At 34.2% G+C, this 16,011-nt stretch overlaps 1 protein-coding gene across 2 annotated transcripts in view; it reads left to right on the plus strand.

The window, feature by feature from the left end:
* Positions 1-15,749, plus strand: part of LOC140437648 (uncharacterized) — a 53,448-nt gene extending 37,699 nt beyond the window's left edge. Inside the window, exons 7-9 of one of the 2 annotated variants that reach the window (XM_072527278.1) lie at positions 587-795; positions 1,214-1,416; positions 7,439-7,578. In XM_072527278.1, coding sequence (XP_072383379.1) covers positions 587-795; positions 1,214-1,416; positions 7,439-7,450 — 424 coding nt within the window. In that variant the 3' untranslated portion in view covers positions 7,451-7,578. Of the gene's footprint in view, positions 1-586; positions 796-1,213; positions 1,417-7,438 lie in introns of both variants that reach the window. The other variant, XM_072527277.1, reaches the window with a different exon arrangement.
* The last annotated feature ends 262 nt before the right edge of the window (positions 15,750-16,011 follow it).

The following is a 16,011-nucleotide window of genomic DNA, read 5'->3' on the forward strand; positions in this document are numbered from 1 at the left end:
ATTTAGAAAGATTTGCAAGAACCAAAATAGTCTTAAAAGTTCATAAATATAAATCTAAAGTGCAATCTAAGTGGTTGACAAACATTAAATAAGATAAGGCTTGTTACTCCTCTTTTTTGTATTTATTACTATTTTGCAGCAAGGGTAATAAATTAAAATATTTTTAACCAGCCGTATGTAATGGAAAACTTAATTGTCGCTATTTATTTCATTACGACTGTCCCAAAATGAATTGTTTTAAAGTTATAAGCAAGAAAAGTAGAAAAATCGATGTTTTTAGTAATTTTTAAATATTTTCATTAATGTTCTCGATCTATTTGAGAGGGAGGATAAGCCAGTTATTATTACTGAAATTAACACACAAATGCCACCTCTCACATCCACCTCAAACCAGATTCGCCCTGGTCTATAAGGATATTATTTTTTATTAATTAAAGAAATTTGGTTTAATGCAGCTAATAAATAATAAATACTAAATAATTTATACAAAAATTTCCAGTAGAAACAATAAAAAAGGGACACTAACAGTACAAAAAATATTAGGGTTTAGGTATTTTCTTTTTGTAGTTTTAATTTTTGTTCGTAGGGTCAGCATTCCAGAACCACTCAATAAAGTTCTGGAGCCGGTCAGTATTCATCATTTAGATATTCCAGACGATGAGTTTAGGGAAGATGATAATATGGAAATGTACAAAAGATTGGGCTTGGCCCGGCATGCCAGTTTAGGAGCAGTAGAAGATCCGGGCGTAATAGGACCAATTGTGTGGAATATGCACAAAGAAAGAATCAGCCACGGTAAGAGATGATTGTATTTAATATTTTTTAGAGAAGAATTGTCCACATTTTCTATATTAAAAATTTCCTTCATAACCCATCAGAAACTAAAGCATTAAATCATATTTGACGCCAGTATTTCTAAAGCTTTTGCGAGGTGATGTACTTTCTCGTTAAAAAAAATCGACGTGATTGCTATTACGAAAAGGGCGATGTTGAAAGTTTCGAAACTTGGAACGTGCAGCTGGTTACGAAAACTATTAGGAGATACTTTAACGAAACTGTTGAAACAACGAGATACTGATAATGCGAAAAAGTTTTGCCCAGAGCTCAATTCTTCTGATTATACAGGCATCTAGGATGGGTGCATTTTTTTTTAAGTGAGAGTCTTATGGCTTAGATCTCGATATTAAATAAAACTGTTTATTTCTGTTTTTAGGTGTAAGCGTGGACGAAGGCATAAATGATCTTAACGTTTCTACAAACCTTACCAAAATGAGGAAAAGATTTCACGATCTTCTGGATGACACATTTAGTCTTTTTGGTAGCCGAAAAACCAGTCCAGTCGAAAAGAAAAGACATGATCCCCATTCTAGAGTTGCCCCCAGCGAAGTCAAAAGTCATTCTGCTGTTAACAGGTTTGTAGGTATATTTTAATTTATGTATCATTTCATTGATTTATATAAATATTTACTATCTTCCACGTCCACTCCTATTTGGGAGGCAACCAGGCATTTTTCAAGGCAGTACAAATTTTAGGAACACTATTCTCATAATAGTTTACGAGTTATAAATCCATAAATTGTTTATAACTCGTAAACGAGGCAATTTGAAAAAAAGTTACTAGGGACCTTTTTTATTTATAATTATTAACCCATTAACGGCCGCTCAATATACAAAGAGAAATTTGACAATTAATTTATTAGATTGGATTAAAAACACATAAATTAAGACTGATTTACACCCAAAAAGATTTTTTCTCATTTTCAGGGAAAATCGTACAATTTTTAATAAAAGAACATATTGTATCTTAAATGTAAATTAAATTCGAAGGTGAGAGTTTTCGAAACATTTGGGTTGTAGATGCAGTCTACACCTTTTACATAAATAAATAGTATTACTTTTGCACATCCTACATTCTTGCACTATCGTCTCTTTTTGTAGTGTAGCCAATATTTTCGAATCTGGTTTCGTCTGGTAAAGTAAATTTAGATTGACGTCCATGTACTAAGTTTGACACTGATGTAGCGGTTTCTTCACTATTATAAATTATAAATATAAATCTATGTCGGCTCCTGCTTTCTCTTATAACGTGCACTTCTTTATCCTCATTCTTTGACCAATGCATATTAACTTGAAACAGAGTGTGAACCAGATAATATACACATGCTAATAATTTTTTTTAAATCTACGTTATTCATTTCAAAATCGTGACGGTTATTTTGCGATGCATAAATATTTGTAAAATATAGAATGCTCTCAATTACTTTTTTATCAAAAAAGAGTGAAAAAACTTCAATATATGACTTGCTTCCCTGGTTGGCTTTTATATTGTCTAAATATTAATCAGACTGATGTTGAATTACTACTGAGCACGAATGAGTGTCTGTTGTTACAGCTTGAGACAAATTTGGATTTACTATTTTTGCCTAATTTTTTCTTTTGGCGTTTTATCTGTGGTTCAGAGGAATATCATAATCAGAATCGTCAAAATTCCTCATCAATTGTATTTCGTATGTACCTGCTTTATAGAAGAATGCTGAGAATATCATGGACAGCAAGGATCACGAACAAGGAAGTTCTAGAAAAAATGAAGAAGGAACCAGAGATTGTGTTTACGATCAAACGCATAAAATTGCAATATCTGGGACACGTTATGAGAAATCAGCACCGTTACTCCCTGCTGCAGTCTATATTGCAAGGTAAAGTCAAAGGTAAGCGAGGACCCGGTAGAAGGAGAATATCATGGCTGCGGAATTTAAGAACATGGTTTAAGAAAACCTCAACGGAGCTGTTTCGAGCCGCAGCGAGCAAGGTCATGATTGCCAATATGATTTCCAACATCCGAAACGGATAGGAACCAGAAGAAGAAGAAGATGTACCTGCAATATCCGATTTTATTGATTCTTTACAAATAATATTATCATCAATGTCTTCTACATTAGAAACTTTCTAATCTAATCTCGGCGGCAAATAAACCACATTAAGTTAGTCAGCATTTTCACAATCTGAGTCTTCTTCTAATAAAGCTATTAAATCTTTAGTAGTTAGTGCCATCTTCATTTCATATTTCGAGAATTTACTGAAATAAACAAATGCACTACTATATACACGCACTCACATGATAATAGTTTACTTCATTTTGATTTATATGAACTTCATAATATATTTTTATATTTATATAAACAAAATTTCAAAACTTTCAAATTAAGTTAAAAAAAAACAATTATAACGTTTACAGCACACAGCAATTCTATAAATAGAGAATGATGTGTAATGACGAGATCGCATATTAAAATTTCAGATTGTTTAGCCTAATAAAAAAATTAGTATTTTCCAAAGTTTTCTGTTTTTTGAAATTCTGTATTAGGTACTCTCTAATAAGAATAAAATTTTACTTTAATTTGTTAGACAACTATAAGATACCTGGCAAAAGACACATGACAATTTAATAATAACATCGGTCTAGATTTAATTTTTACGTAATTACCTTGTGTTTAAATAAATAATTAAAATTTTTTTGGTACGCCTCTGCAAAATTGATAAGTGTAATATGATTTCGTTGAAAAGTTATCGTTAAGAGCTTCGTTAAGTGCGATGATGCCAAGTAATCACCTTCAATTAAAAATTGTTTTAGTATAGCCAGTAAAGCTGAAAAACTTGTTCAGGAACAAAATTAAATTTGAGGATTTGATCGTTACTTTCTCTGAGTAACATGCACTTTTATTATAAGGTGACTATTTTAAGTAAGATGTGTGCCTATACTACCCAGGCGAAGAGAGAAGATCCAAATCTGAAAAATATCTTCAGAATTGTATCTTTTTTAGTTTCATGTGTATAAATTATTATCTACTTGGATATGAACTATGCATGTATATGTAGACTGGGTAAGATAACATAACTCTAAGTAATAGTAATAACTTTTAAATTTGTAGAAAAATGCTATACAGTTGCATTCACTGCAGTCTCTTTTTCATTTTCTCAGAAATAAAAGTTTTACGGTCTGACTCGATTGTAATAACAAAGAATATAGACGCCTATATTCTTTGGTAATAATAAGGTGATACAATCTCTGAGGGCAGTATCCAATAAGCAAACGTCAATTTAATATATTTGATGCTCATTTTAAAAAGACAAAGGTTGAAGAGATAATTCTAAAAACTATTGTGTGCTTTCTATTAGTTTCTATGCATATATTTGTATTTCTATTACAACATACTACCACTTATTACATCGATAAAAATTACTAAACCATTAGTCCCATTGTTTTACTTCCACCCTTCCTTATTAAATTGAATGGTATTAATTATTATTTATTATTATATAACCATAAGATTTAATTAAAATTACACTGTGTTTTGAAGATATTAACAATCATGTCAATAAAACTCATTTTTTAATATACAATCATAAAATATATTTTTTAATAATCAATTAATATACTCGCAAAATCAATATCAAATTACAAACACTTACGTAATGTTAATCATACTCTTAAGTATAAACGAATTGTTAAAGGGCACTTAAACAAACACTGATTTTTGTTTATAGATGAATTTAAAAATACCATTCTACAAATTTTACTACAATCCCTTGGAGAACAACACACAGAAATATTTTTAATGCTTGTCGTTAGTGCTGTTATTCTATCTAGAATATTTCTTAATAATTTACTGAAAAGGCCATCGAGCACAATAAACCAGCATATCTATGTTTTATAGACCTGACAAAGGCTTTCGATTGCATCCAAGTCGAAGACGTCTTACACCTACTGTATGAAAGGAACATACCAATCAATATTATATAAACCATCGAAAACATCTACTTCCATAATCTAATACAGGCAAAGATAAATGGAAAACTGACACAGTGTATGCCAGTACAAAGCGGAGTCAGACAGGGTGACTCGTTAAGCCCACTTCTCTTTAATATAATAATGGACGAAATAATACAAGCAGTACTTAAAGTCATGGTTGCAGAACAGGGAACAAAAAAATCCAAATATTATGTTATGCAGACGATGCCGCATTAATCGCCGAGACAGAAGACGAGCTCCAAAGATTAACACACATCTTCAATACAACAACCAAGAAATACAATATGATAATATCAGCAGAAAAACCAAATGTATCTAAATACCTAATACGATGTAAAATCGAAATTTATGGGAAAATAATAAAGCAGGAAGCAAGGTTTAGATATCTGGGAATAGACATAACTATTTACGGAGTTGTTGAAGAAGAAGTACGACAACAAAGCTTAAAAGCAAGTAAAGCGGCGGGATCTCTTAAAAAACACAATCTGGAAGAACAAACATCTAAGACAAGATACAAAAACAAGAATCTATAGAGCAGCAATTAGACCTATATAAACATACACGGTGGAGACAAGACCTGACACATCTAAAACGAGACAACTACTAGAAACAACAGAGATGAAAATACTTCGACGAATATCAGGAAAAAGTCTGTTGGACAGGTGGAAAAGCGAAAACATAAGAAGAGCATGCAATATAGAAGACATAAATGGATGGGCGACAAAACGGAAACAGGAGTGGAACGAACACATTAGTAGAATGGCAGAAGATAGCATAGTACAAATAGCACGAGATAAGTCACCAAATGGACGAAGAAGTATTGACAGACCAAGAAAAAGATGGTACGATAATTTAAACAATTTAGGACTCTAATATTGATCTCTGTGTTTTCATCTCTGCTGTTCCTAACATTCTTTTTGTCCTCTCTATGTCAGGTTTTGTTTCTGTCAATATTGGTCTGATAACTGTTTTGTAAATTCTGCCTTTCGTTTCTTTCCCGATATTTTTATTTCTCCATATTGTTTCATTTAGGCAGCCTGCGGCTCTGTTTGCTCTATTCACTTGATCTTTAACTTCAGTTTCGAGCTTTCCGTAGCTATATAATGTGATGCCTAGATATTTAAACTCCATCACTTGTTCCATTATCTGACCTTCCAGCTCCAAGTTACATCTTAGTAAATTTTCTGTTGTAACCATGCATTTTTTCTTTTTTGGGGAAATTAACATGTTAAATTTTCTGGCGGTTATATTAAATTGGTGCAGCATACGTTGTAAATCATCTTCACTTTGAGAGAGTAGTATTGCGTCGTCTGCATAGCAGATTATTTTAAGTTGTTTTTCTCCCATTTGGTATCCTTTTTTAGTTCTTACTTTTTTTATTATTTCATCCATAATCAGGTTGAATAGAGGACTCAGGGAGTCTCTCTGTCTTATCCCATTGCCAGCTTCAATAGGGTCGGTTAATTCTTCTTCTACTTTTACTTTCATTGTGTTGTTGTGGAAGATATTTTCGATCGTTTTGATTATTCCTAGAGGTATCTCTATTGCGTACAATAAGTGGATAACGTATTTTAATTTTACAATGTCAAATGCCTTCTTAAGGTCCACGAAATATAGATATGCCGGTTTGTTGTATTCTAACGATTTGTCTTGCACTTGCTTCATTATAAATATAGCGTCGGTGTATGATTTTCCCAAACTAAAACTTTGTTGTTCTTCTGCTAGTGTTATTTCCTCTGTAATTTTCTGGGTCCGATTTGTCTCCCTTTTTGAAGAGAGGTACTAGGATTCTTGATCTCCATTCTTGAGGAATTCTGTTTTGTTCTATAATTTTTTGGATTAGACTTAATAGTTGTTTGGTCAGATCTGGTCCTTTAGGACGTTCTTTAGGAGTTCGTTCGGTATTCTGTCCTCTTCTGGTGATTTTATATTTTTAAATTTCCTTAATGCTTCCTTTGCCTCTACTAAACCAATTTTTTGACGGTCTTTATCGAAGAAGAAGATTCACCGTACACAGTATCGAAACCCCCTTTTATTTTGCTACACGATTTCCCTTCCAAAAAACGAGAATCGAGTCACCGACCGATATTGCTCTTTTCCATTTTTCTAAAATCCGCGGACATGTCCGCTTCCACACAAGGTCCAAACAAAACTACGAGCCCAATTTGACTGCAATTTTCACATTAGTTTCTACGAGAATGTGTTACATTATAGGACGTTTCTCTTGCGATAGTGGAGCCAAGAAATATAGAGCAGCCAGTATCTGGTTCAATTGTTGAGGAGTGTTTATAGATCTCTGTCATCAACTTATGTTAGAGCAGTAATAATTTCAGAAATTTGCTTTGATTTGTTCAAAAATAAGATTTAGAAAAATGGTAAAATGTAGAAATACAGTTGAAAATTTGAATTGAGATGTACTTCGAAACTTTCTTCTACTTCAAAAAAGGACAAAACATGATATTTCGACGAAAATCTTGTATCATTAGTACAGCATTTTTTTTCTCGTTAAAATAAGTGTTAGAATATTATATAAAAATGTCTTATATGGGAAGTTTTAAATGGGAAACATATCTTATTAATAAATCTTAACAGCTGTATTAAAAATTTTCATATATAAATATATTCTAGGTCGACAGATGATTTAAAAGCTCCCACACCGAAACCTCGACCGAGGACCACAGATCTTAGAAAAGTCGACCAACGTCCCAGTGGTGCTCCCAAAGGAGCGTGGTCAAGTACAGCACCGTCCCCTTTGGTAAGACCCTTGAGCGCAGGAATAATCAACCCTTACCCAAGAGTAAACGTCGACCATATTTTGGCAGAAGGGAAGTTTAATCCTAGTGATCCTGCTGTTAATCTTATAGCGACTATTAAGTCTGAAATTGAAAGAATTTCACTTCCTGGTAGCACTACAGATTTGAATCATTGATATTAATATTGTTAAAAAACTTTTAATGTTATAATTCACGTTGTGTTAAAAGTGTTTTTGAAAGAAATCAATAGTGTTTGACTAGTGAGATGTCAAACACATATCTCTGTAGTCAAACACTAAGAAATTAAACACGTGTCGAAATAGTGTTATAAAATTTTCTTAAAATTTATGTAATTATGACAAATTATGTATAGATTGGCATGTTGGTTATGTAAAGATATGAAAAGATGTTGATATTTGGTGTGTCTATTATTATGAGTCAGTAATATATTAAACTGGTGGGTTTAAGATTAAGATAAGAAACTTTCGAATACCTTAAAAGATACGTGAAGTAGGATTGCGCAGTAAATCAAAGTGAAAATAAATAAATATATGCTCTGCTTTCATACAGATCTTCAAAACTTTGAAAGGGTAGCAGAATTCACATATTTAGGATCTCTAGTAACTAAAAATGGTGATATAAGTACGGATATCAGATAAGTATCACGTAAAAAGAAGCTGCTTCTAAAACCATTAGTCACCATTTAAGGTACAATAATTTGTACACAGCTCTAATAACTATTATTGTAACCATGTTTAAAAAATATGGAATTTCTTAAAGAAAGATATTTCGAAAAAAGATTTTGTATCATTATTTTGAAATAGGAGGAAAAAAATGTGGACTATTTGATTTTTAAAACAAATATATATAGACGGTTGCGTTTCGATTTAATTTGAATCTATCGCCATTCTCCTACACGTGTTCCAAGGTGGACCTTTCATCAGAATGACTTGCGAAAAGACTGAACTGGGCCGAAACAAGCAAGCAAACAATTTAATTAAACCTACCTGAGACATGTTCACCCCTAAGAATTACGTTCGGGTGTAACAATTCATTGGAGCTAGGTGTGTTAGCTCCAGTTAAAAACTGGAAACCCCATCGCGCTTCAATGCTCCAGACCATCCCTTTCCACACTATGGCACTCTGATGCGCGATAGGGGCACAACTATCAGCAAAATGTCCTTCATGTGGGAGTCCCGGGTAATAGAACTCCAACATGGTTCCCTGACAGATTCAATTTCAGAACAGCGTGACGCTCTTTGTTCCTGTAATCCTCTAGTGACTTGTCAGCGAATCTAAAATTGGTTGCTTGGGCCTCAAGTCTCCTCTCCGGACTACATCCAGTTCGGGGACTTGGTGCTCAAGTGTTTGGGTCCTATTTGCCCGGGTTTTATGTTTTTTGTTTATTTTTTTGGTTGGCTTTCGCCGGGTTTCTGTTAGTTTTTTTTTGTAGGATGTCTATGTAAAGGTCCTATTGGTGTTCTTTTGGACCTATCCCCTTGGGGCCCAAACAGTGCGGCAATTTGCAGTGTTTATCGAATTATTAGAGCTACAAACTATCATCTGTTAGTTTGTTTCTTTTTCTCTCTGGGGTTTTTGTTTTTATCTCTGGTCATTTTTTTTGTTTCCCTGTTTGATTTTCTCTCCTGCATTTATTTGGTTTTCTCTCACTACTTTCTATTTTGTTTGACTTTGCTTTTATTTGGTTCCTTTATTTATTTGTTGTTTAGGCCTTTTATGTTTCCAACGTTGGAAAGCGTCATATCTCATGATCTCTCGCAGTATGGGACTAGGGTGGTTTTCCAGTTCTGCGAATTTTGTCCTGGCTCTATCCTGACCTGTTGTAGTTCCCTGAATATGAGTCGTTCTGCTACATATCTTGGGATGTTGACAGCTTCTCTTAGGCAGCTGTTGGGAACTGCTTGAATCGTCTTATTTGTACTGTTACAGGTATGTCCCCATACAAGAGATGCATATGGTATCGGAAGAATGATACTGTTTATATATCTCATTTTGGTTTTTGTCCTTAGTTTGCTTTTTATACCTGTGACTTCTTTGATGAATGCTTTAACCATGTTGGCTTTTTGCACGGTGGCGTCTACGTACTTTTTGAATGTGAGTGTTTTATCCATGATGACTCCCAGGTATTTTGCCACTTTTCCACTCGATGGGATTGTTCTGTACAGTAAGTTGTTCCTCTGGTTACTGATGTCTCTTTTTGAATAGCACCGCTTGCGTTTTGTCTACTGCGTTTAACTGCTTTGTCTACATTTCAGTGCTTGGCCTCTATTGCAGTGTCGTCGGCATACAGGACTTGTCCTATCCGAACTCTAAACTTCGGTTATTCAAGTAGGAAGAGATTAGTCTTGTCATTGTCCCGCTGTAGCCATATCCTCTCAACTGGATCGAAACATACCAGCTAGTTGACAATTATAGTAAAATAATATACCAAAGTATGCATTAGCGACCTCCAACGAGGAAAAATGAAATCAGTGTCAATAGCGATTAAAGTAAGCTGTAAACTCAAACTAATAAAGCTATTAGGTGATGTTAGGAATTTATATTCCACTAATACATCAACAATTTGCCCATGTAAATCACAATCATTTTGTACTCTTTTCGTCTAGTAAGAATAAAATAAATATTTATAGACGGTTGGGTTTTGATTAAATTCGAATCTCTCACCATGCTCGTACACGTGTTTCAAGGTTTATCTTTTATTAGGAAAACTAAAGATCGTAAGATTTTCTAGTTAGACGTAAAAATTATCAACATCTCTCGTATCTAACGTAAGTGCCAGTATTATAAAAAATATTTTAAAATGATTCAGTTTAGCGTATTTTTTGTATTAACAATTCTCTATTTGTAAAGTTTATGTTCAACATTAATTAATCCTTTATAAATATTTTGCTGTTTTGTATATAATGATTTATTTCCCCTTTATAAAAGTTATTTTGTTTCTGTTCAAATTTTGTTGATTGTGTTGTTAGGGCATTTGCAATAATGTGTAAGTAAATCCGAAAATATCAGAATTAAGAGTAACTGTTGATGTCCTGTGTTAGAAATGTAATAGATGATGGAGTCTGTGAGACTGATATTAACTGTCATTAAAAATAAGAACTATTTACGCTATAAATAATGCAGTTATGTATTGACATACATGTGCAAAAACGTAACTTTTCATTTCTGAAATTTTTCTACATGTAATTTATAGTGGAATTAATTTTATTGTATTGTTACTATAATGCGATGTTGCCAGTTGTAAAAAAATTTAATTATCTGTAAAAGCTTTTAGACAAAGCTAAAGAAGAGGATACGAGGCCATATTTAGTCCAAATTTCAACTATAAACATATAATACAAGGTAGACTGACTGCTGCAATAGAGTCGCGTTCCCCCAGTGCGACAGAAGAAACTGACGCAAAGCTCAAAGCACTCTCTGCATCTTTATCTAATGAGCCTGGTTTATTAAACACGTGACCTTCTTGTTGGTAATTCAGGTCTCGTAATCGATAAACCTAGCAACTTAGAAAGAGATGCAGAGACTGCTTTGCATCAGTTTTCTCTGCCGCACTGGGGGAACGGGCTGGTATTGTATCGATCAATCTATCTTGTATGATATGTCTATGGTATTAACCGGCCCCTAACCTATATTTGGCAACAATCTTTTTTTTTAGTTTACAATTTTATTTAATGATCAAGTCATAGCATAATTTGACCAAATTAGAATATAAAAGTAAAACCAGATAACTGAACATTAGTGTTTGTTTCTAAAATTAATTCGGGTTATCCTGTTTCATCATTTTAATAAACAACAGAGAAATTATAGCATCAATATAATCAATCTGACAATTTTAACATAACATACATCAAATTCATTTTGTTTTCTTTCATACTGAAGCATGATTAAAATATTTGCGGACAAAAAACAGCACAAGCCATCAGTGTTCAGTTCAGTGTTCTTTATTCTGATCACTTAGAATTTGCTCTACTACGCAAAATGGGAAGTTTTAGGTGGACCATCCAGGCACATGTCGAGGACTCTACTGCGGGATTTTAATATTTTCGTAAAAAGGGTGGCCCATCAATTGTCTGCTTGGACCATTCCATGAATTCGTGTATTTTTTGCGGCAGTTGGGGCTATCAAAACCGGTGACTCTGTAAAATTTGACTGTTAGAGTTAGCTTCATGTAGCGTGTTTCGTTTAGATTGAGATCAACTTTTTTGCATGAATTGATCTGGACCAGACCGAGCATGCGTGCTCTGCTCTAAATTAACAAAGCGCATGGACAGTCGTTATCAGGACGACTAATCGAGCTTCCCATCTGTTTTTGATGAATTTTTAGAGAATAAAAAAACTTACTATGAAGTAAAAACTAAAGTGGTATAAAATTTATTAAAAATTTTAAAAATTATCCAAAACGGATTTATAAATTTTCAGAACGTTTTCAGTCTTATTGGACCATCCTCAGTGAAAATCCTAAATATAAATATTACTACTGAAAAGGAACAAATGGGTCAAATCATCTTACCTCGTAAAATACAGCAAAAAACTGGGAATTTTACTTTTAAATTTTTAGAGAATATTATATGTCAGCAATCTGTCTAGAGTAATATGTAAGTAAATTGGTGACTACCTCCGTGTGTTCGAAAGTGACACGATCAAATCAAACTTGGAGTCTCCTCTTTACTTGGCGTGTTCAGAGATAGAAGGAGCTCATTTGGATCTTGGCTGGGTTCGGTTTAAGAAAATTGTTTCGGTAGTAGTTTAGCATAATGCCGAGAGCATCTTCTAGTTTGTCTTCCAGTTCCTTAAAGGTTCCCATTGCGCAGTTATGGCCAGGCCATTGGCATACATCAAGAACGTTCGTGACACCTTCGATACTTCAAGCGCATTACCGGGACCCAGGTCCATCCAACCTTTCGGCATATCACCTTAAACTAATCTATTGCTGCTGCGTTCCGACGCCATTTGCACAGAGCATCGCGGTGTTCCACCCTTCCCGTAGTCTCTGTGTTCCTATACGAATATCCGTCCGTTATCCCTAACATAGGGCGGAAAGGTGAACGTATGTAGGAATAAGGTCCCGATCTCACACCTAGGCAGGTAGCCTCCGAGGAGCCTACTCCTTTACCACTCTCTTCCAAAGTGGGTACGTGTCGCAATTTTACGTCCTTAATGGTGGAAGGGACGTGTAAAGTTTGTAACTCACTCCGCTTATGTGCAATAAAATTATAGTGGCCCCACGAGAGTCTCGTCTTGTATACTAGGAGTGTAGACCGGTGACCGTAATGCCGAAGCGCTCTACGTGCGTTTCTACAAACTCGACACCTCAAATGACGGCTCTCCACCTGTCATTCCTTCCCATTGGTCGCCTCTTACGACGAACAGGGATATTTGGCCCCCGAAGTATTCTTATCGCCGCTTGCCGGACGGCGCGGCGGGTCATTGACATAAAGAATGTTACTATATAGTCGGATATTAGTTGGTCGTTTGTTTATATATTAAAGCGATGGTGTCCACAATACTACTCTGAGTAAGGACTCCTTTCTCTTCAGTTGACACAGAATCGTCTGTTTTGTAGCAAGGATTCTACAATTTTTACTAGGTAGTAATCTTTGAATGTATCATAGAATAACATTCTTCTGTGATTGAATGTATCGTAGGCGGAGCTTAGGTTGATCAATGCTTACTTTCGTATCCCTCATCTACGTGTTCTATGAGATTGACAATTTGGTTGGTGCATGATATTTCAGATCTGGACCCAGCTTGATGTAATCGAGATTGTGGTCTACTATATTTTCTAGGCGATTTAGGATATAATTAAATACATACAGTACTGTGCGAATTAATGGAATCATAGGCTGTTTTAATGAAAAAACAGTTTATTTAGAAAAAAATTATATTTTGACAAAACTATAAAGGTAAACTTATATCGTTTAGTGGGAAATATGTCCCCCTCTGGCTGCAATTACTACTTTTACCCGTTTTCGCATAGATTTTACGAGCTTCTCACAGTTCCCAGACATACTTTCATCTCGAAACTAAACCAGAATGACCGCTTTTATCATTTTTATTTGGTAGTACAGTCGATTTTACGGAGTCTTCATTTGCAAATGGCTCATAAATTTTCAATGGGGTTGAGGTTTAACAAATTACCGGGCTAACCTAAAACATTAATCTTCTTATTTTTAAAAAATCCATCTTTTGCTTTGATTTGTGGCAGAGAGGTTGAAGAATCGCTCCTCCTTGGGGCTGACACTTTTGGAGATCTGTGTCCAAACGCTGTTCCAACATGGATTTGTATTTTTGACTGTTCATCATGCCTTCGATTGGTACCAAAGATCCAACTCCCATGTATGAAAAACGTCCTCAAAACATTTTTTTGACTAAATGTTTTACGGTTTGATCAATATGAGATGGTGTAAGGTTTTCGTTGTCAGACTTCCTAACGAATTTCGGCCGCTGTCACTGAACTATAAAGTGAGTTTCATATGTAAATAAGATTTTTCTATATAGGGCTAAGCTGTTTTTTCTGTGAACGCATTGCCCTTCTACCGTTTTCCAAAAGTCATTTTTAAGCAGTTAAGTTATAAATCACTTCACTTGATAATGCTCGAGTCATAAATCGCTACACCTGATGTTGCTAAATCTTGTTGGAGCTCTTGGCTTGCATCAATTGATCCTGTTTCTCGTTAACGCTTTAAAATCTTGCTTACTACCTGCTGACTCATTCTACACGTGCTAGGGATATATATTTGTGACATAAAAGTGTATTCACTTAACGTGATAATCTTTTCACGCTTACTAGGCGTCATATCTATCATGGAATTAAACAAAACAAACTCACTAATTACCGAAAAAAACACAAACTTAAAATAGTAAAAAACAACACAAACTTAGTGGGAAATGTCCTAAGATGCCCTCAAATAAAAGGCAGAGAAAAGTAAGGTTATGTTTTCAATGCTTGGTAAGTTGTAAATGTGTGGACAGTTTTGCCAACTGTGAATATTGAAAAATTGTAACGATGAGTCCAAGCCATCACCGTTAAACCAGCGTGCGCGCGAACCAACCCATGAAGTAGGAGTGTATCGACAGTAGAAAGGGCAAAGCTCCGCTATATAAACGGCAACATTTCCTCATAGAGACAGAATCGACAGGTGTTGACTGAAGGTTCTCTTCTTCCCTACCCCGGCTTGTGGACGTGTTGAGTTCACAAGTTGTTTCCTTTCCTTTTACCGCCGCTATCCGAAGTGCGTGTTGAGCTCTTCACTACCCGTACTCTGAAGCAGTCGTGTTGAGACTGTCGAGGAGTGTCCTATTAACCCGAATCACTTAAGGGACGTGTTGAGTTCCTTTCCTTCCTTTGTACCTATCGTCCGCTGTTATTAAATCGATACAACGTTACCGTAAAATTTCAGATACACACTCGTTTGCCGATAAGATCAGTTCCATATGACAAGGTCAAGCTTAATTTGAATAAATAGGCCAGGTACTGAGAAGACTAAACCAAATTGTAAATATGTACATAAGATTTTTGTCAATTTAATTTAAGGAAGACAATAAAGTTTTATTTTTATTTTTGAACTCTGTCTCTGACTGTCTAAAAGCTACCCGGATAGTGACTCCCACGAGAGGACGTCACAAAATGTCACCATAATTTCATTAATTCGCACAATACCTACTGTAAACATAATGCTGAATGTATTTGAATGTATTTACCACTCTAATGATTTTTAACATTCTGTATGGTTTACTTACGAAATTTAGTATCGTATTTGTGTGTTAACATAATTTGTTTATCAGCGGTTTTACGTATCCACGGTAATTCGCAAAATATATTACCCGCAGATATGGGAGCACTAACTTAAGACTCTATCTAATAACTGCCTAACTAAACATTTTTTAATTTCCTATTTACGTTATATTATATTTTATTTATACAGCAGTAAATAAGTCGATGGAGGCAATAATAAATATCAAGTGTTTTTTAATTTTAATGTATATAAACAAAATTCTGTATGAAAAAAAGTTTCTCGTTAATATTGCAAATGTCCATCTATGCGTTGTTCATGTAATTAAAAAAACAATTTTATATGGTTAATAAGGTTATGTTTAATAAAAATGCATTTAAAAAGTTAAAAAACTTCTGATGATTGTTAAAAAGCGATTTTTCTGTGTAATATCTTAACTTTGTTAATTTTTTATGAAAATAGTGTATAAATGATAATGAAATCTTTTATAATATTTTTTATTCTTTCCCTTAAATTAGAAATAAAATATTCATTACGAAATATGAAGAATGATAAAGCTCCAGGATTCGAGAATATTTATTTAGAGATTATAAAGCTTATCGAAGAGGAAAATTGATACCTGTTTGCTTAAATCTTCAACGACATATATAAGCCATACAAAATTCCTAGGAAATAGTCAACAGTAGCTTTTGTT

This window comes from Diabrotica undecimpunctata, chromosome 3 (genome assembly GCF_040954645.1).
Source record: "Diabrotica undecimpunctata isolate CICGRU chromosome 3, icDiaUnde3, whole genome shotgun sequence".
NCBI lineage: Eukaryota > Metazoa > Arthropoda > Insecta > Coleoptera > Chrysomelidae > Diabrotica > Diabrotica undecimpunctata.